The 21,095-nt window shown below is 39.4% G+C and overlaps 1 protein-coding gene across 2 annotated transcripts in view; it reads right to left on the bottom strand.

Annotated features, from left to right (window-relative positions):
• Positions 1-21,095, bottom strand: part of SLC1A7 (solute carrier family 1 member 7) — a 57,911-nt gene that overhangs the window by 33,926 nt on the left and 2,890 nt on the right. For both annotated transcript variants that reach the window (XM_009506785.2, XM_064455068.1), the window contains 2 exons: positions 20,869-20,948; positions 4,996-5,211 (listed from right to left, as the gene is read on the bottom strand). In XM_009506785.2, the coding sequence (XP_009505080.1) occupies positions 4,996-5,211; positions 20,869-20,948 (296 nt within the window). The remainder of the gene's footprint in view (positions 1-4,995; positions 5,212-20,868; positions 20,949-21,095) is intronic.

Here is a 21,095-nt window from a genome sequence, read left to right as displayed (position 1 = left end):
CAAGCTACAGCAGATATTTGGTTTCTCCTGCCCTACTTTCAAGTAAACAGAATTTCTATAAAACAGAATATAGCCCTTAGCTTGAAAAGAGGGAAAGGAAATTATTTTAAAGAGTGCTCAGGATTCCTGTGAAAACATAAATCCTCTCCAGTGTTTATATCCTCTTCTAACTATTAATGGTATATAAAAAAACCCCTGTCTTGGTTAAGCCAGATTGAATTTCCCAGTACCTGCTATTAAATTGGATGCAATCCTGAATATTCAATGGTAAAATGCTCTGACTTAGACTTCCAGTAAACTTCAGAAATGTACACATTTGTGTGTCATGGGTTAAGGAGTGATTTGATCCTGACTGTATTCACTGAATTGTTTTATCTGGAGCTTTTGAACTGAATAAGCTTGCAATGTCACGCTGTCTGACAAAGACTAAAAATGTTTGTAAACCCTGTACTTGTGGTGCCCAGATTTGCACACGCAGTCAGTCTTACATAAAACAGGAGGGTGAACCCCCAGTTTGGCTGGGATTTGTTTCCTCACGTGAATGTTTATGGTGTTTGCTTGTTAGTTTGCTTTTTTGTTTTTATCTTATCAGCCAAATTTCGTTTCCCTCTGTGACAAATGCAAGTAGCGTTATTTAAGATGCAACAAGATTTACCCTTCTAAATCAAAGGTATTTTGATAACGGCAACAGATTGTGGCGGAAATATTAACTGCTGATGTAAACAGTGTGATCCTGAGTCATACATCTTGTTTTACAAATGTGCAGCCTCAAATTATAGGTGTTTTCTATTCTGCTTGTCAGGGGAATATATGTTGCAGAATTAAACATATTTTAAATTGAACACTATTCCTGTAAGTATGTCCCATTTTGTCCTTTTGAATAAATCACACAAAGTCTGATTTATTTTTAAAAATTGATAACTTGCATTTCTTCGTTTCTTAACTCACAAAAGGCTACTAAAAATTCACTCTTGTTTTGGGGGAAAGAGTATAGAGTTAATATTGATAATTCACACAGGAAAGAGTAGGTAAAGATGTGTGTTGATTCATTGTTACTACTTCCATTAAGGTGCCCCAAAAGCCACATTCCTAGCACAAGACTCCTACTAGGTCTTGTACGAGCAGAGAATATTTCCTCTGGCACCACAGATTTTTCTGAACAATCCTCAGTGAGGTGATTTCTTTTCCATATGTCTTTGCTCTCTAGCTGTAAGAAAGGAAAATGGTCCTTGCCTACCTCACAGAAGTATTGCACAGCATGAGAATAAATCCATTAAAATTCATACAGCACAAGGTACTTTGGTGGATTAAAAAGAACAAGATGGTCTTTAGCTTGAGGATTTACAGTATTAAATATGGAAGAAAATATACTTTCATGAGCCTTGCAGTGCTTGCCCCAGAAACATTGAATATCATTATGGCAGATTTGTACATCTGTCTCAATAAAGTGGCAACTAAAGAGAGAAACATCTTCAGAAGAGCCTCTCCTGCACAACTTTGGACTCACAGCTGCCTTCTGAACTACTGACAAATAATTCAGCCTGGATCCTGGCACACTGCCGATGGACAAGGGCAAGTTATAGAAGGGGAGATTCCTGCACAGGTATGGAGGTGAACTACCTAGTTAAATGGCTATCTTCCACAGAGAGCAGAACATGTATTTTGTTTAAAGCTGAATCAGATTAAACCAAAAATTCAGACATTTAAGGCCAAAGCAGCACTAAAGATTTTAGGTATACAGACTAACTGAATGTTGAAAACACTTCTATTATGCTGCATTCAGTGGCCTCTCTGTCCAGACTGAATCTAGGAGGAAATCAGCAGGGGCAGATTCACATCCACAGATCTTGTCCTCGGTCTCTTGGGGTTCCCTTTAGAAAGGAAGTCTTTCAAGTACTGCTGTTTAGCATGGCAAAAAATTGTTGACTTGTGGATATGATTTTTGGGACATGAAATTCAGTATGTTGATGAGATTATTTCCTGGTTGGTGTGACGTTTAGAGGTATTTCAGAATTAATGCAGTACAGCATCGCTGTTATGTCCTAATCAAGTCAATGGGAGGTTTTATTGCTGGTTTTTTTTTTTTTACATAACAGACAAATATACAGGGGAAGCACCATCTGCAAAATAATGCAGAATAATAATGTGATTATTGATTAATGTTGCAGGTGTTTAGGATGATCATGAGGCTTTACAGTAGTTCTTGGTTTCATTTATTGCTGTTAGTTCATTCTTTAATTTCTGATTAAAGCCACTTCTAAAAGCAAAATCCTCACCCCAAAATTCAAGAAATGCAGTTTCTAGCATCATCCTCCCTGCCAAAAATTCCAGACCTGACAATGTCATATATAACGTCGCAAGAGATAATAATGTATTTCATCATTTCAAAGTGGCCTCAAATCTGAAATCAGTGAGGGTGAATACATGTTTCACCACGCCAAGATTCATGCTTTTAAAATAAACCCTACAATTATGTCACATATATAATCTCTCCACTTGTACATTTAGCATTCTTCATTTGCAGAATACCAGATGTTTCCTGTGTAAACTTCTGTGCACATATGCAATTGATAAATTGAGAGGAAATTAATGAATTCAGAAGATAAGCCAATCTGGGCTGAAAAAGATGGTCTCCAGCTGTGAATGGAAGTGATTTATCATTGAGCTAAAGGATCAGCTTTTCTAGCTCAAACCAGCAGATACATCATTACATTTAATCCAGACTTCCACACAGATATTTAGGAGTTTTGCAATTGACTTCAGCAGAGCCAGGATTTGACCCATAGTGTTTGCCTAGGCTGGAAGCCCATTCCCCACAGTTGTGTTATTCTTATTTATTTATTTAGTAAATGTGGTTATTTCTGTAGTGGAGGAATAAAAACCATCACTTTGTGCACTTGGGTAGAAAGATTGCAGCTGTGACCGCTGCTTAGCACAGCAAAAGGAGAGTGAGCTTTATTCTTTCTTTTTAAGCTTCAGCAATGACAGTGGCTCATCAGCCTGTTTTTGTTGACACCTGCCCAAACCAGTGAAGTCTTTGAGGTTTCACAGACTAAAAGCACATGCCTGGTTGGAAACATGAGTACCTGAAATATGCATGCAAACTATTACAATTGGCCCAGGTAAATGTTTGTAGGGAGTTAAATTAAAGATGATATTTGCAAATGTTTAGATCAGGACATACTATTTTACCTGCAATGAGGCTCAGCAGAATAAAGCGTTCTCAAATGGCACCACTAAACCTGTGGTGTACAGGGACTAGCCAGACAGAAGTGAATAGATTAGACTGTAACTCAGGTCTCAGGTGCCAGTCATACAGACATTTGGTTGTTTTATGCAAACGTAATACTATAGAACTGAATTTAAATTTTGCATGCTCCAAGAGCTTTTCATCTGACTCATCTCCATGAACTAGCTTACTCTGGGTCTCAAAAAGCAACTGGACTGGTGTGAGGAAGGTGATGGGAACCTAAGGCAAGGGAGGCCCTTTCTAGAGACAGCTTGGATTGTACCATATGCCTCGCTATGCCTTTACTTGCCTTAGAAACAGCTCAGCATGCCAGAAAGGGTTTCCAAACACTGCCACTACGAAGATAATAATTAAGATTACACTTTTTCTCAAATTCCATTTTACTTCTTATGCTACTCTGACATACTAAGGGATTCAAAGCTCCAGGAACTTGCTCAGCTCCTTCCTCTTGGTGTAGGAATTACAGTCCTTTATGCAGCAGACACAGAATAATATGGTTTAACGTTATGTTACAAATGCACGTGTGAATTCCACTGCACATCCATCATAGCAAAGTCATTGGGGAGATATAGATGCCATGAAGTGGGCATCTTCCCATTGCAGATGAAGATGGTGGTTTTGTGGAAAGTGACAAAAGAGGGTGTGCTCAGCTGCTGCTCCATGACTAATACAATTTGGCCCATTCTACTGATACAATAGAAGAACATGCAGATTTCAGATGGCCTGGCTAAGTGCAATTTGGAGGAGAAAAAAAAGATTTTTATAGGTTTTTCATCCTAGTTCCTTCTGACCTGAGGTCCCAGTAACTCCAATTAAAGTACTGATGCCAATTAAAGGCCTCCAATTAAAGGGCTGATGCCCTGTCAGGGTCAGGAATTTGGGTTTTTGAAAGACAAATTGGGCAACATCTTTAATTTTAATAAGTCAAACTCCAAAGAGAACTCTTCATGTTTCAAATACACACTGAGCCTAGATGCCCCTGCCCAATATGGTATGAGATGACTGTCTTGAGAAAAAACAAACAAAGGCAAAACTTGATCTTTCTGCATGAGCAAAATAAAGCTGAGGCACATACTAGTTCAGTCAGGAAACTAATCCCTTTAGCACCTGAAATGTTGAGACAAAGAGGGATATTCAGGCAAGGCTATCTGTGCTCTAATGATGTTCTGAAAGAACAACCTTCCTTTCCACCAAACAAAGTAAAACAAACAAGAAAAAGCCACACATCAGAAAAAATAATGTGGTAAAAATAAGGAATAAAAAGATCACAACAGTGGTCTTTCTAATTGTGCCGTTCATCTGAGAGTTGCTATGAGCAGTTGTAACAGCACTTTTAAGAATTATTTCCCAAAAAATGTGGATTTCAGCTCTTATATTTAAGGTTTTGCCTATTACAACTGTCTGGCCTTATTTAAATTAACCTGACATTTTAATACTGTGTTGGCCTTAATAGATTTCATGATGAGCTCCACAGGCTACATATGATTCTGTGGGGGTAAAAAAAAAACCTACCCCACTGTTAGTACTTCTGATACATTTGGTGGCCATTCATTAATCTTACTAGAAAGAGCCAGTATAAACATCTGGTAACTTGAAAATAATCTACTGAAATTTTCTTGATTCTGTTTCTTGATTTAAACAAAAACTTCATCCTTAGGTTCAGAACTTATCCCCAGGCCACAGCTCCTCATGCAGTTAGGTACAAAATGTTACATTCAGGAAGCAGAAAGAATGAATGTAGTTACCGGATTAAGTCAAGCAGTGCATCTGCAGAGCTCATGATGGGCTTTCCGCCCTCTTCTGTGCTCTCCTTCTGTGCTGCTCCACCAGGATGGATAATGGAGACCATAATTATTCCCACAACCACAGCCACAAATGTTGTCCACAGGTAGTAAGTGACGGTTATGATACCTAATCGACTGGAAGTCTTGGCATCCAGGGCTGCTAGCCCAGACATTAAGCTGTGGAAAGAAAACAGAACACATATGGCATCTTTTGCACAATATTAATGCAACTGAAAACCTAATTTCCTAATTATTGCAGTTTACCTGCTTCTCTCAGGATAGCCTGCATATCAGTGTTTTTAAAAGCCTGCCAGTAACACTAAAGCTGTGGCCTCTGTGTCTAAAAGGATGTTTCCCAATTGCCATGTGAGATCCTGGTTACCTGAAGGAACTTGCAAGCTCAGGCTGCACACATGGGCACTGCATCTTATCAACTGTTCCCTGAAGTTCAAGGGATAGTTTTATATAACCTACACGTGTAATGGCTCAGTTCACAGGAGCAATGGCAATCATCAGTGATACAAACTTAGGTATGAAACTCTACACATAATTTTTCAGAATCATAGAATAATTTAGTTCAGAAGGGACCTCTGAAGGAAATCTGGTGAAGCTCCTTACTCTCTCCTGTGTGAAGCCAGACCACTTCAGAATGAAAAACACTAAGGGGCAATTTTGTCATATAGTCCATTTTTTGCCTAAAAGAATAACTTTTTTTTTCTTTCTAAAGCAATACAAAGCAAAATACATTTTTGCTTTACCAGGGGGCACATTGGGGAGTGGACTCTGATTCACTGTGCCTCCAGCTGAAGTGGAAACAGTGTACGGCTTGCAGAGGAAACTCTTTTATGGGCAGGTGTGGCTGCATAGTGGCGAGGCAAGAAAATGCTATAGTTACTCAACCCTTTTCTTTCCCCTTTAGCTCCCTGCCCACCACTGCCAGACGATGACCAGTAGTCAACATTTCGCTTGTATAGCTTGCCTCTGCCAAGTTGTACAACTCTGCCAAGTGCTTTAGCTCCCACTGACCCTCTTTTATTGGCAAATTAGACAGGGCACTGCTTGGTCCCTGAACTTGCTCCAGGCTGCTCTGACACAGACTCTGACGCTGTTTCCAAGGGACCCAAAGCTGAGATTTGATTCTCCAGTGACACCGTGTTGCTTGGGGCTTCTCTCTTGTATCAGGAAGTGTGTCCAGCAGGAGCAGGGCAGCAACCGTGCCCCTGTACTTGGCACTGGTGAGGCTGCACCTTCAATACTGTGTTCAGTTTTGGGCCCTTCACTACAAGAAAGACATCGAGGTGCTGAAGCGTGTCCAAAGAAGAGCAACAAAGCTGGTGAAGGGTCTGGAGCACAAGTCTGATGAGGAGAGGTTGAGGGAACTGGGGTTGTTTAGCCTGGAGAAAAGGAGGCTCAAGAGAGACCTTATTGCTCTCTGCAACTACCTGAAAGGAGGTTGTAGTGAGGTGAGTGTTGGTCTCTTCTCCCAAATAACAAGTGATAGGACAAGAGGAAATGGCCTGAAGTTGTACCAGGGGAGGTTTAGATTGGGTATGAGGAAAAATTTCTTCACCAAAAGATTTGTCAAGCTTTAGAACAGGCTGCCCAGTGAATTGGTTGAGTCACCATCCCTGGAGGTATTTGGGAGATGTGTAGATGTCTCAGGAAAACTGTAGGTGAAATAAAATACCACATTTACTATTTGGTGTGCCCCACTGTCTAGCTTCTCACCAAAACTGAACTGTTTATCAGACCTTTTGTCATAAATAGTAATTTACTAAGCAGCAACTCCTTGAATGAGATCTTGACCTCAGTCTGCTGAGTGATGTTGACTAGAGCCAATGCTAAAGTGCAGCTTAACCTTTATAGTAGATTTAATGAAATCAAATGGGTGGGATTTAGTGCTCAGGTTCCTGCTATCCACTAGATTAATTAAGAAAATGTATTGTTTTTCTGCATTGCTAATCTCTCATCTAGCATGAGTTTTGTTAATGCTATAGGAGCAAGGGGAAACATTGGTTGCACTGTAATGGGGATCATTTAGAAAATGAGCCTCTCAATAACTTTCGCTCTTGTAACCATTGTTCTTCCCTCTCTTTTATCAGTGTATTTGATAAAAATTCCACCTTTCCGTGTGTCTGTAAAGCACTATGTACAAGCAGAGCACTACATAATAAAAAAATAGTAGCAGCAATGATACTTAGTTCCTCAGCACTTCCCTTGGATGGATCCATATGGAAGAGTAAATACTCTAAAAATTTTTTTTTTATAAAACAGTTGAGTTAAATACATGTACCTCAAGTTAATGTGTCGGTCTTCTGTAAAACAATCTCTGTGTTATTAGATTTCTAGGACTGAACTCTTCTCTCAGGCTGAGGTTTCAGAGGCCATTGAGCCAGTTCAACAGCTCATTAATGTCCAATACTTATATTGTCCTAGACTTCAGCACTGTTCCACACCCCCCCTAACCTTCCCAGAAAAAAACGAAGAAATGAAAATGAGGTTGATTTTTAACTAGCTGGATGTTTTTAATGGTAATAATTTTCAGTGTTCTTTGTAGATGTATTATGCAGGGAAACAGACACCAGTGGTATGAAGGTCTGACCATTGACAGCAGATCTGTAACTTGTAGGTAGGACATCATGAAGAGTGATTACTTGGAGAGGGCACTACCAAGGATACAGACACTACACTTCTCTTCCTGGTACTGCCCTGAAGCCACTGTCAATGTGGTAAAGCCACACTGTTTCTGTTGTCCTTGATGCTGCTGCGTTGTGTTTGTTCTACAGAACGGGGAGATGAACCCTGCACATAGCACTTGAACCATCTTGATCTTTCATCTAAGAAGTATGTCCAGAAGTACTTAGTGACAAAAATCCTAATTAAATATGTCCAGTGGTTCAAATGCCTTTGGGGGTGCTACCTCAGCCTCAAGACACTGGGCCGTTAGGATCCAGGGGGATGTTGTGCAGCTAGAATCTAATACACATTGGCTCTTAGGTGACAAATCCTGAGGGGGCTAATAATGAGATTGCTCTGTCTTGGGGATATTCATTAACAAGATCATCATCTGTAATGAGATTATCCTGTCACCAGATAAAGTCATGCTCAGTTCATGCTGTGATGAGAAAGTCCTCAAAAGTAATTAACTATGGAGGTGCAACAGGGGTAACGGTGGTGTGTCAGAAGTATGAACAAAGGTCTGGGTTCAGACAAAGCCCTGTGCTTTTCACGGCCTGCAATGCTCAGTTTTAAGAAGGGACCAGTGGAACCAATTATCTGAAGGCTGTGGAGTAACACTGGTCATGTCATTTTAAGCAATTGCTCAGAATAGTTTTCAGAAAGAAATGCTTGTAACTAGTATGACACAGTAATGACTCATTAACTATTTTGCATTTGTCTTCATATATTTGATGTCAGAGGGAACAGGACAGAAGACATAAAGATTAAGAGACATATTAATTATCACAGTAATTGTATGAAGTAAGTAATACACAGTTACATCACAGGATTTCCTCAAGGTTGATCTCTAGAGCACTAACATTCACAAAACAAGGCCAAAGAATGACAGAAAAAGTAATTTTCTTATTTCATTGGGAGTAAGGAAGTCAGGAGGAATAAGCTTCCAGACAGTTTAACTTAAGATCACTGTATCATGTACAGGTTTTCCCTTTCAATCTAGTTTTCATCAGACACTCTTGACTACATAAAAACTTCCCCAACAGTTTCACAAGCTTCTTCTATGACTGAACAAAGATGTTCCCATGCCATCTACTACTACACTCTCATGAAACACAATGGAATGAAAAACAGCGTACCTTTAATTCTTGTCAAGCCACAGAATCTGGTTAGGCTTGCAATAACAGGACAGACATTTGATTCATAGATTAAAATCATTTGACTTACTGTGTAGCTAAGTAGCTTCCACATATATGTTTCATGTGTAGCTTCCATAAGATGTTTTAATGATTGTCAAATGGACAAAACAGAATTAAGACTATGAAAAACAACCTGCATCTTTTCTGAATAATTACAGTATATCTCACTCATTTAATCAGCCTGGCAAAAAAATTTCCACGGAAGTATGATTTCATGTTCAGGGACCATTTCTTAGTTTGTACAGAAGAACAGCCTCCAAAATTGTTTTATATGCTGTAGAGTTGTGCAAATATCTGTCCTATAGTACTTATATATCGGTGGCTTTCAAGCCTCTTCAAAGTTGTGTTTTGATAATCTGAAGATCTCTACACATTGCAAACATGATGCTTCACAATATTATCAGGTTTACAATCTTTCTAAGGTGTATAGTTTTAGTCTTAACAAGTGAAAGATATTTGGCTTTTTTACTGGGACTTAGGTAATTCTAAATCTACTCTGCTGTGTTTTCTGGGAAATAAGCTGTTCTGATGCAGCCAAATCTCTTTTGTCTCTTCTCTGAACTATCTAACCATATTTTTATTGGAGAAAGAAAGTCAGAAAGCCAGTAAACCAAACAGCAGCATCTCGATCAAAAGCTGGATATGGCCAATAATTCAAAAAAGTTTATTTACTTGCAATATTTTAGTGGGACAGGTATTTAAGACAATTATTTCACTAAGACTTCAATTGTTTCATTGCTGATTGTTAATAAAAAAAGTTCTAGCCAAATTATTTTATCTGGGATGGCTTGATTAAAGTTTGTTTACTTTTTTAGAGAGTCTCCATATGATTTATGAAAGGTTATAATAAATTATTTCTTTATGGGATCCTTGTTGAGGGAGGAAGGTGAAGAGCAAAGCCAGGATCAGTGGAAGATCTAGTGAAACCTAGATTAAGCTTTTAAGGGGAAACTAGAAGAGAAGACGAAGACCTCAACAACTCCAGGAATTATTATTATGTGTGACTCATTGAAAATGCAAAGTTAGTTACCACGTTGTTTAAAATATTGGTAATAGCACAAACCAATGAAAGTATTAAGTAGTAAATTTCATGTCTGCTTTGAAAGAAATCTGTGTAACAGCCTACCCCATCCCAAACTACTACAGTAATTTTTGTAATGAGGAAGGGAATTATTTCAATATCATGGAAATCTAATTAGTCCCATGCAAACAAGTAGCTAAACGCTTATGAGCATCTCTAGCCTTGTTCTGGCTGTCTGTGATAAGCATCAGATTACTTATGAAGTATTCTATTCACAAATAAAAATAAAACTTTTTATCTTCTCTGCAATTCTCTATTTCTTTCTGTTGCTCTCTGGTAAGAAGCACATTTTTGGACCTGTCTCAAGATCAAAACCTATATCCCCAGAAAGGGAAAATACAAGAAGCTGCTGTAAGACCCCATTCTGCATGTTTATTTTGTCTTCCGCTCCACCAGAAGCCATCTGGATGTTGCTTCGAAATAGATGGATTATGGATAAAGTTATCAGAAGGGATTAGTGTGATTAGAAAGACATTAATCCTGTCAAGAAGTAATGGTCAAGTATTAACCACCAACAGTTGTTCCTAGAATCATGTTTGTTTTCATTCATCCCATACCCTCCCTCACATTCTCATTTTGTAATTGCATGCCATAGAAAAGACCTTCCTAAGCAAGTTCCCCAGTGAGGCTGGGAAGCTCCTCTACCAGCTACATTAGAGATTATTATATTACAGTTGAGCATCATGAAAGTGAAGTGCTGGCTTCACTAATGCTGTTTGATCATGCAGGCAGGCTGTCGCTTACCTTTTTGTCAAGGTCAGTGCCTTCAAGTTTCAACATGGTAATAACCTCCATTTCCATAGCACAAGCCATTTCATCATCTTAAAATGCTTTACTAATACAACCTACTATCATATAGGAAGGCAGTAACTCCATTTTATAGACAAGGAAACAAAGAAATTAAGGCACTTTAAATAAAGACATATAATTTGCAGTGAAGAAAGATATGACTGAAGCGATCTCTGTATCGCAGTGGACCATCAGAGTTTTCCTCATCTGTGCCCACCTATCTGTGCTTTCGTGACAGGCTGCTTCACTTCCACGGAGGCACCATTCATGGAGGAATAGTTTGCAACAAATAAGACTATTTACAGTAATGAGTGAAAAAGATAAGCAACTTTCTCTGGCTCTTTCTATAGTCAAATGCTTGATTTTGCTTTTAGCCTCTAGTGTAGTCAAAATTATTTCAAAAGTGAGAAAGAGGGATCAGAATGACTTTTTCTTTCCAGGGTATTCTTTTGCTTTCTTCTAACATGACAGAACACCTACAGAGCAACACACTGCCATGGCTGTGATAGAGAAGCCTCCTGCTCTCATAACATGCTGGAGTGACAGCAGTACTGGCAGGAGGACTGTAGCCTGTCTCTGTCTTTTCTTCACCCAACATGGTCTGCCTTTCATTACAGTTTAGTTTTTTCATCTCCAAATGTCGTATCACAACTCACAGGAAGAAAATGCCTCCTGCCCAGACACACGCAAACACCTAGTTAGCACACCTGTTGGTCTGTACCTGTATACCTATTACAGACAATCAAGTGGCATCTTGGTTGGAAGCTGGTGCCACCCTACACCTCCAGTCCCATCCCCCCACATTTGAGTAATGCCTGAACCTCTCATGTGGCATGACACCATTTGTCTAAGTACACAGGAAGATAAAATCTTCCAATAATCCATATTCACACCCTGATCGAAGCTGAAGCAGGTACGTGTTGTGCATTTGCAGGACAGCCCATCTCTACAGGTGAATACTCTTTCTGTGTACGTTTGTGTACAGTCCAGACAGGCCATAAAATGACACCTAGACTCTCTGTGAATTTCACTCAGACTCAACAGTTTTGCAGACTACCAGTGTACCTAACAGGCTTCTGCTGACCTGAACACAACTAAGAAACTATCATGACCACTTCAGTCAGTGGAATGATCCCCAATGTCTTGTACTATTAAACATTTCGTAGTATTACTGCCTGATTTTCAAAGGAAATGAGAAGTCTAGAATCCTCCTGAAGGTCCAGGGGGCTACTAAGGTTCATCTCCTTTGAAAATCAAGTAATATGAAACAGCATTTTTAAAGTTTAGATATCTTGCTATGAATGAAAATGTGTCTATGCTAAAAAAAAAAAACACCCCCAACAATCAAAACCGAATACAAAGAAGTGGAAGCTCTTTTACAAATAGGACCTTTGCAGCGGTTTCTGTATGGTTAGATTATCGGCCATAAAGAGCAATTGAAATGTGAATTAACTTTTCAGAGAGACTCAGTGTATAGCTGTTTGACTAAACACAGTGGGACCTCAAAGGTGTCAGGCGTGATGGAAAGTCTGGCTCCTGATCTTCAAACAACAACAAACGAACAATATGTTAGAAGACCTCACTATCTGCTGTACACTATTTGCAGTGACTGTGTTTAACTTTACAGATAGGCTGCTGGAAAAGAAATGGAAATCTACAAAAGCAACTAAATCTACATTTCTAGTACATCATAACATGCAGCTTTTTGAGTTTCTGCTTTTTAAATAATGCTTTATAAAATAGTAAGAGTTTTATTTTTTATCCAAAATGTTGAGATCTCCTTTCCATTATTTATTATCTAACACTTGTAACTGTTAACAATAAACTGACATATATAGCAAAAACCCTGCCAGGAATTCACATCATGCATTGTATTTTCTTAGTGTGCAATGGGAAATCTGTTTTTATGGACTAATGTAAACGAGGCAGGACTTTGTACAGCACACAGTGAAGATCAATGTCCAATGGCTAGCCCATCACTGCTTCCTCCCAAATAGCTCAATATGTGATGCTACTGTGATACATCTATGAATGCTGGAAGGGGTGAAAAGCAACCTTTAATCACCAATTGATAAAGGAGATCTGAGACACTGTAGTATAGCTTATGCAGAGTTCAGGCTGGCTTGCTGACTTTAGCTGTTCTGATTAAAAAAAAAAGTGTTTCCTAAATTCAAAGGTCAGGATGCAAACAAAAACAAATTAGCTATTAAATACGGATGTGCAGTTTCACAACTGTGGAAAGAGCCAAGAATCTTAATAATACTTGATTTTCTGTTCTGTCAGTTCTTTCAAGTGTTTTTAGATTAAGAAAAGGGCAAAAGGATTTGAAATACAAATTTGGATTATAAACAAATGTCAGATTTATTCAACTGTTTATAGTTCATACATGTTTCTATCCTAAGGAAACAGAGGGAATTGAGCCAGCCCCTCAAGCTTCACATGTCATTGCTGGGTTTTTTTGCAAGGCACTAAGTACTTGAGAGCTCTTCAAGGACTACACAAAAATTCTGTCAGGTCACAAACTGCTCATACCCCATCCGTAATCACTTCAGTGCTTTCCACACCTATTCATTTTGTGACCGTAGTGTCTATTGCACATCACTAGGTCCCTACTGACACAGCCTAAATAATTTGTACTGAGTTGGTCCAATTTTGTCATTATGACATGCATATCTCTGCAACATGTCATTTTTCACTGAAACAGTTTGGACCTCTAGGTTGCACAAGCAAAAGAAAACACTAGAAGACAGTATGGGATCTGACTATTAGACTCCCTATTCCTAAACACAGCTAAAAACATAATAAAGTTACAGATTATAATGTAGTGAAGCTTCTGAAGGTGTCTGAGGCATGGAGGAGGGATTCTTAATAGGGTTTCCTAAGGAGGTGGAATGGAATTTTCCCCTATAAACTCAGGCAATCTCAAAGCATCTTCTGAGAACTTTTGGAGTAATCTGACATCAGTTCTGCAATATAATAACGATATGGATAATTTAAATGGATATTTAAAGTATAATGGTGTTAAGTGAAATTGCTCTCTGACCAGTTCTTCTTACCCTTGGGTAATCCTCCCCTTTCAGTTTCATCCAAGTACAGTTTTGATTTTCACTCTGCAGGTAAATATATTTATCCCCTCTAGTCACCTCCTTAAAACTCACATCTCTGGACTGACTTTCTCCACAATAAAGATTGTAGATCACATATCCTAGGAAAGGGCTAACAGCTTGTTTGCACTGGGGTGAAGTTTATTTTCATTATTATTTACGTTACAGTGATACACATGACAGGTAGGTCAGAAATGAGACATTATACACACTTTACTTTATGATTCAGATACCCCACAGATTTTTCCATACTAACCCAGCAGGTTTACCCTCCTCTGTTGGGGAAGACCTGCTCCCGAGTGCCAATATTTTTCTACTGGCAAGGTAACACAGGTGAAATAGAAGGAAAAGTCCAGAGTCTAATAACATGAAGAGAAAGCCCTGTGTTTCCAAGAGCAATTTAATTCTATGGGAAAATACAGCTGCCTTGGTACATTATAAAACATTGTTCTGAGCAGGCTCCTCAGAGAGCTGCAGCTCTCTGAGCTACATTTTGCAGCTGCTCCTCAACACCTCACTAGATAATACAGTACATAAATTTGATTGCACTTGATTATGTCCCAGTTTGGCAGCTGCACAAGCATAAGAACAGAGCAACTGGTATTTAGGAAAGAATGACCAGAAGGAATAGTTTAACTCACACATAGCAGAAAAGACCAAGCCAAAACTGACAAAACACTTCTGTTATCTATCCTTTCCCATTCAGTCTACAGTTAAATTACATGAATTTGTCAGGACAACATAGAAAGTATCTCTCAGTACCAGGAATGGATTAGAAGAAATAGTACTGCACATATTGTCATTCACATAAACCACTGTTATTGAGTGAATTAATTTTGGCTCTCCCATTGGTTCAAATTTAATTATAAGTAAGAAAAAAGATAGATTTCACAGCCTTTTAGAGACCTGCATTTTCCTTCTGAGTAGACATTATATTGACCATATCAGGCACTGATTTATAATCATGGTAGAAGATTTAGATTGCAGATTTTGGTACTGGCCTCTGAGTGTTTGGGTCAAATTTTTCATCCCTAACAAATTGTAAGCTTAAGCAGTAAAACAGGCAAATAATCTCCAGTCTGTGCTCTATTACCAGTTTTACCTACAGATGTCAGCAAGAAAACAGTGCATGACACCATTTACACAAGCTAATGGACTGTCTCACAGCATGATTTTAACCAAACCCTAAACACCCAAAGAATATACTGTTGCAGTAAAGTTACTTAACGGTATGTCTGCACAGACAACTGCAGATGGATGTGAACTCGCTCTGCCTTCACCCTGAGCTGCCAAGGCTGGTCCGGAAGCCATATAGCCACATTAGTCCTTCACATACGAGCTTGGGCGCAAAGCCATGCTAATGCGGCTATATGGCTTCCGGCATGGGTCTGGCACCAGTCTGCCCAGTTTGGCTTGTGGGCTAAGTGAGTTCACATCTGCTTGCGCCCCAAGCCTCTCCACCTCCTCCTACAGAGTTTATCCAGTTGTCAACTCTTCAAATATAACTGAGTCCTGAGAGGCAAAATTTGGTATGGCACAGTACAGCTGAACAATGACAGAATTCCATTAAAACAGAATGAGCAATATTTTTCATTAGTGGGATGTTAAAATGACAGTGCGTTCCCCAAATCAGAGAACTGTGAAAAAAACTGATATGAGGAAAAGGGTACCACAGTGGAGTAGGTTCTAATTAAATATTAGGCTTTAACAGCATGAGTAAGAATGACCCACTCAGGAATCTGAGCAGAAGGATAAGGGATTACCAGAACTGATGGCATTATGGACAGGAATCCCCTTAAAGAAAGACAGTTCTATATTTAGCATATCGTATTTAATTCAGCAACAAAACTCCAATAGTAACAAATATTTATTACTACCCCTAAATGAGCCTTCAAACAAATATAAAATTGTATTAGCATACACTTGCTTGTATCAGGCACAACATACTTAGTGGAACGAAGTTTATAATTTTAAAAAATACAGGTCAAATCAGTTATTTAGATTTGATTGTAAAGGGAACAATCTTTAACAGATTCTGCACATGGGAAAGGATCAAATGTCTGCTAAACATTATTTCTTAATTGGCTAGAAAACAGCTAGTGGTAAACACATTAAAAATGTAATAATTATCCTAAGCTTAAACAAAACAAACTGCACTTTCTAAAAGGAATATTTACTGGGGGTAACCGTGTTAGAACCCTGGAGAAGCCTTTTAGGCAGCTGAACAGTTCAATTCTGCCCTGATAACTTTTTCCCACAAGTAGTTTCAGTGCTTACTGTTAATCATAGTCTTAGAAAACTGGGCCTGCTATCTATTACCAGATAAAAACTTAAGTCATATAAGCAAGCAAGGTGTTGAAATAAAGGATGCAATATTCTATTACATAGACAGGTAGACATATAAGACAAAGAGAACTCAGTAAGTTCAGCTGGTGTAAACCTGTGCAACTCTGGCTTTAGCCTTCTCTTCTGAAGAAGTAAGGCTTATCCAGTCAAACTCTGTGTGTGTGACAGCCCTTACTAAAAACATTTTAATTAATTTTTCTTTCAAATTACACAGAGGGGATGGAAGGCTCCAAAACAGAGAATTAGGTTCCTGTAACGTCTGTGAAACTATATGGCTGAATACAGGAAAGAAATAATCTGTGCACTTCTAGTATTATCTTGAAATAAGAACCAGGGGCTGCAAGTCCTGCCTCTTCTCTAACCTGCCTTACAGATCTGTGGCGCACACATTTTGCAATTAGTCTTTGAAGATGCAGGAGGTCTGGTGCTTGTGGCGGTCCTGCCTGCTCAGAGCTCTGCAGCGTGCTGGGAGCCAGACCTCCTCTCCCCTGCGAGCTCACTGGCACCTCTGCCCTTTGAACACGGCGCTGAATTTCCTTTCTGGGGCAAATGCGACAGTGTAAGCTCTCTGCCTACTGGAAGGAATCCATGCCAACAAGAAGCACTATAAATGCCACAGCAGTGGCAAATCTCTCAGTCAGAGTTTGCAGGTTTTTCAAAACCTCAGTCACAACAAGATACGAAGTTGTAACAAATTTTCAGGTTTCAGGTTTCAGTAACCACCTCCCCACAATCTTAAACCAATGCAGTCATGCTGACTGAAAATCAAGTTTCTGGCCCACTGAAAGTCAATCAGTACAAAACTGGTAACCTGAGATGAAGGCAACAAGGCAGGGAACAGGCACAAGGGCAAAGACGCTCGGAAGGGAGGTGACAGAGCGTGAGTTACGGCACAGTACCTGCCAGCACGGCTGGCCTGTGCTCAGGCCGGCGCCCGCGCCTGGCACTGCTGGCACCGACAGGATTTGGTCAGAGGGTTTATATTATCTTTAGCAAATGTGAGAAGATATTGATGGGAAAGTTGTGTGTTTATTCCTCTCCCAGTTTTTTGCTTTGTGCACAGCACAAAGACATTGTCACCAGATTTTATTATTTCAAGCATTTAAGAAGTTGAGAACTGAAAGTGATGCACAGGGATATCCGCCTATTGACTTGCGGGGGGTGGGGGGTGGGAAGAGTTTACAATTATCCATACTGAAAAAGAGAGATATTTTATAATTTTCTGGGTAGGCAGCACTGTTAGAAAACGCCTTTGACGAAGGGCCCCCCAGACGCAGAGGTCCTCCCTGCACCGCAGTGACTGAACACCGCCAGCAACCTCGAGGTTCCTCACCCTTCCAGACAGAGCCACCTCCTGGCTAGAGGGTGTAATACAGACCGAGCCTCCACACGCCGGGAAATGCATCGGATGGAAAGATGGTTTAACAAACATGAGCACCTTGGGCCAGCTGATCAGCAGATGTCTGTCTGAAGACCTGGGAGCCATGGTTTTTTAAACATATCAGACCTCAGGGCAGGATGTACCGAGATTCACCTCTGTCACTGCCACGTATGCGTGCGCCTGTTTGAAACCCTGAGATATGTGCTGAAACCTTTCCCATATAAGGGAGAAAATATATTTTTTGCATTGCAGTTGTCATAGGAGGATCAAAGCCTCTGTCCCAAAGAGAATCAGGGAGCTTCAGATCTCCTGCAGTCGATCTGTCAGGCTTGTAGAGAAGATCCCCTTGTCCAGCTGCAGTAAGATCTCAGGCAGAGTGTGCGTAACTATACATTCAGATTTGGCTCCTATTCTCTCTGAGCTCTCTTAATGTTCCCATTCCCAGGTTTAAAGGTAGTATCCTATGTTTATACATATATATAAGTACTGCACATCTGGTAACTGCAGGGTCTAAAATTTATCTTGTAACACTCTCCTACTGAGTATTCCTACAGCAGATACAAACCATCAGACTATTTATTATAATTTCTTTCTTTATGTTGCTAATAGAAGCAGCACCCTTTGTTATGTAGGTACCTCTTCTCATCACCAAGAAGAGCAAACTCTATACAGAGACACTTGGTACTAATAGGTATGAACAGGGCTAAACCTCAGGCAAAGGATGGGGGAAATCTTTTAGAGTCATTGTATGATGCAATGAAGCTTGTTTATGTAACCAGATAACTGAAATAATATCAACCCCCATCCTTAATGAAGGTCCATGTCATAACAAAAACAAAAGCACATGAGGGGCTCAAACTGGAAGGCTAGTTTTACTGGCGGTTGCTTTTTCAAGATTTTTCTGTCTGTGGTGAAACAAAAAGTAAGACCACAGGTGATAGTAGATATCAGAAACAGGTACAGGAGCTCTGGTATACAGCACTTCTAAGTGCTGGGAAAGAGTTGGGTAAGACAAGGAACTGTACCTTGAAGAAACAATCTCCTGTTGTTTGACTGATTTCTTCTGCATTCAAGGAACTTTTAAAATAAGCACAGGTCAATCAGAGATACCTGACTATATCATCAGTTTCCCCTTCCTAATGGATACAATATGCAAAGTTCTTGTTTTAATTCTTTACCTATCAGGTCAAAAGAGGGAAAGTACAAAATTTCAGCCACTTCCGTTTGAGGTTGGATTTGTGCTAGTGATGTGTAAATGCAAGATTTTCTACTCTATTATCAGTCTTCTGAGCCACATGCTTGCTGCCTTTTACTTCTGCCACAACCCTTCAAGCTAAACTCTGGAGTTGGAGACACTGTATTTTGCACTGAGTGCCCCTTTTAACCCTCCTTTCTCATCTTCCCTTTTCTTTACAAGTATCTTTTTTAGTCATTAGTTCTAGAAAAAACTTGCACTAACTGCAACTAGGAGAGTAAAATTAGAGCTTGGTGCTGTACCCCTGGCTTTTCTTTTACCCAGAGTAATTTAGAAGATAATTTAAATGTCATTGCTCCCACAGGACAGATAGAGAATATTCCAACACAAAGAAATGTAGTTTCAATGTGTATGCAGGCTGGTAAAAACACAGAGCACTGGTTTACTCATTTTATGAAATACATGTGTGGGAAATACTGCACTTGGTGTGGAAAAAAAAAGGACTGTACAAGAATGTAATTATATCTGGAGTATTTTTTGTTTGCGAAAACCTGAAATTCCAGTATGCAATAGCAACTGATGGTTAGTTTGTTATACAGGGAGATAGACCTGCTGTCTTACAATGACAACTAATCCCTTTGAAGATCTGTGAGTTTCTTCTCTTTCTTCCTCAGAGGATGGAGTCCATCAGTTCTAACAGTGCGGCTCAGAGATTCATTCCTGACACATCTGTAGGTAACCTAGAGCTATCACAGGCTATGCCAGAGCAGCTCTTCCCCACTGTGCTGCTTCTCCTCCTGGCATCTCTAAAAAACAAGGGGATTTAAAGAACTATACATTTAAGGGAAGGGCATGTGACTTCGCTCCAACCCTTTTCTGTCCTTACTACGCCACTTCCTCATGTGAGATTCTTGTTGTCCTTGGAAATTGGTCCTTTCACCTCTCAAAAAATCTAACATATTTTGTCTTAGTGTTCTCTAGCTGCATGGGACAGACCAGATACGAGTCTGTGGTCAGACTATGGCCAGTTCAAGGCATGCAAGCACCATGAATTGGCTTCATTCTGTGAAAAACCATTAGAAGGTAGATGTAAACGTAGATGATTTAAAAATTAAATTATTGCTGACTTGTAATTATTTTCAGCAACTCTCAGTGATCTGAAGTCTAGAAACATATCTTTTTCTTAAAATGGAGGATGAGTTTTTGGCATATGTGTTCGGTTCTAGAAGATGAGTCTTCAAGGAAAGGCACCAAAGAGTGCAAGAATTTTTTCCTCAGATCTGGTTAGGTAAAGTTAGCTTTGTCACTCTCCATCTCTCCTTATCTCTTCTCTCAGCTTTGGGCTGAGAGCTTTTGGCCACCCAACTGGTATTTGTGATTGTAGTCAGTTGGAAGACAAGACAAATTTAGAGGAGAGAAAAAGCTATCCTAAATTATGCCCACCCACTGCAAAGGGAGTTACCATGCAGCATCCCTCAGCACCAGGACCTAGATCGTTAATTTTGCCACCAATAAAGTGGCACTACTAAAGGGTCTGCCTTTATGTACTAAGAAATCACTTTCACTTCCAGCTGAGCCAGGCATATATTATTAGTTCACTGGAGACACGTTGGGGTTTTTTCAGTATTCATCACACTACAACACGTCTCAAAATACTGCACAAGGCTATAAAGTAACTGTGCCTTTTCATCTTATTTGTATGGTGTATTATTTCAATTGTTTAGATTTAAGGTAGGCTTTTTGATAAGGTGCATTATTTATTCCATATATTTAACTTCTAGTCAGGTTGAAGGGAAACGTCCTCCCATTACAAGGAAAGAAGAAAACATAAATATAAAACCCCCCCTGAGTTTTTAAGAAAATAATACCTATATGAGGTATTGCATAAATGTTCCTACTGATTAAAAAAGATGTTCATAGCTCTACTCTAAATATGAACATACGGGAGTCAGAAATGGTCCTGGCACTTTGACATGAATTCAGTTAAACCCAAAATAGTGGTGATGACATGTCTCATTTAGGAAACTTCAAAAGTTATTGGAACAATCATTGTCCTCACTTACCTTGAGACAACTAGTGGGAGAATCAACATTTTCAGCATCCTCATGAGTAACTCACCAGGAAACTGGAAATAACTGATTTCCTAGAAATACATGGAGAAATGCTTATTGTTTTGAGAAAAAGACTGTCTTCACGAATCTTGCTAGAGTTGTGGATCAGAAGACACGGGTAAAATCTGCAGCTTTGGTATATAAGGTGGCAAAGATAGCAGGTTTTGAAAGGTCATTTT

The sequence above is a fragment of the Phalacrocorax carbo genome, chromosome 6 (assembly GCF_963921805.1).
Source record: "Phalacrocorax carbo chromosome 6, bPhaCar2.1, whole genome shotgun sequence".
In the NCBI taxonomy this organism is placed as follows: domain Eukaryota; kingdom Metazoa; phylum Chordata; class Aves; order Suliformes; family Phalacrocoracidae; genus Phalacrocorax; species Phalacrocorax carbo.
Note: the sequence above shows the minus strand (reverse complement) of the source record. Positions and strands in the feature narration are given on the sequence as shown.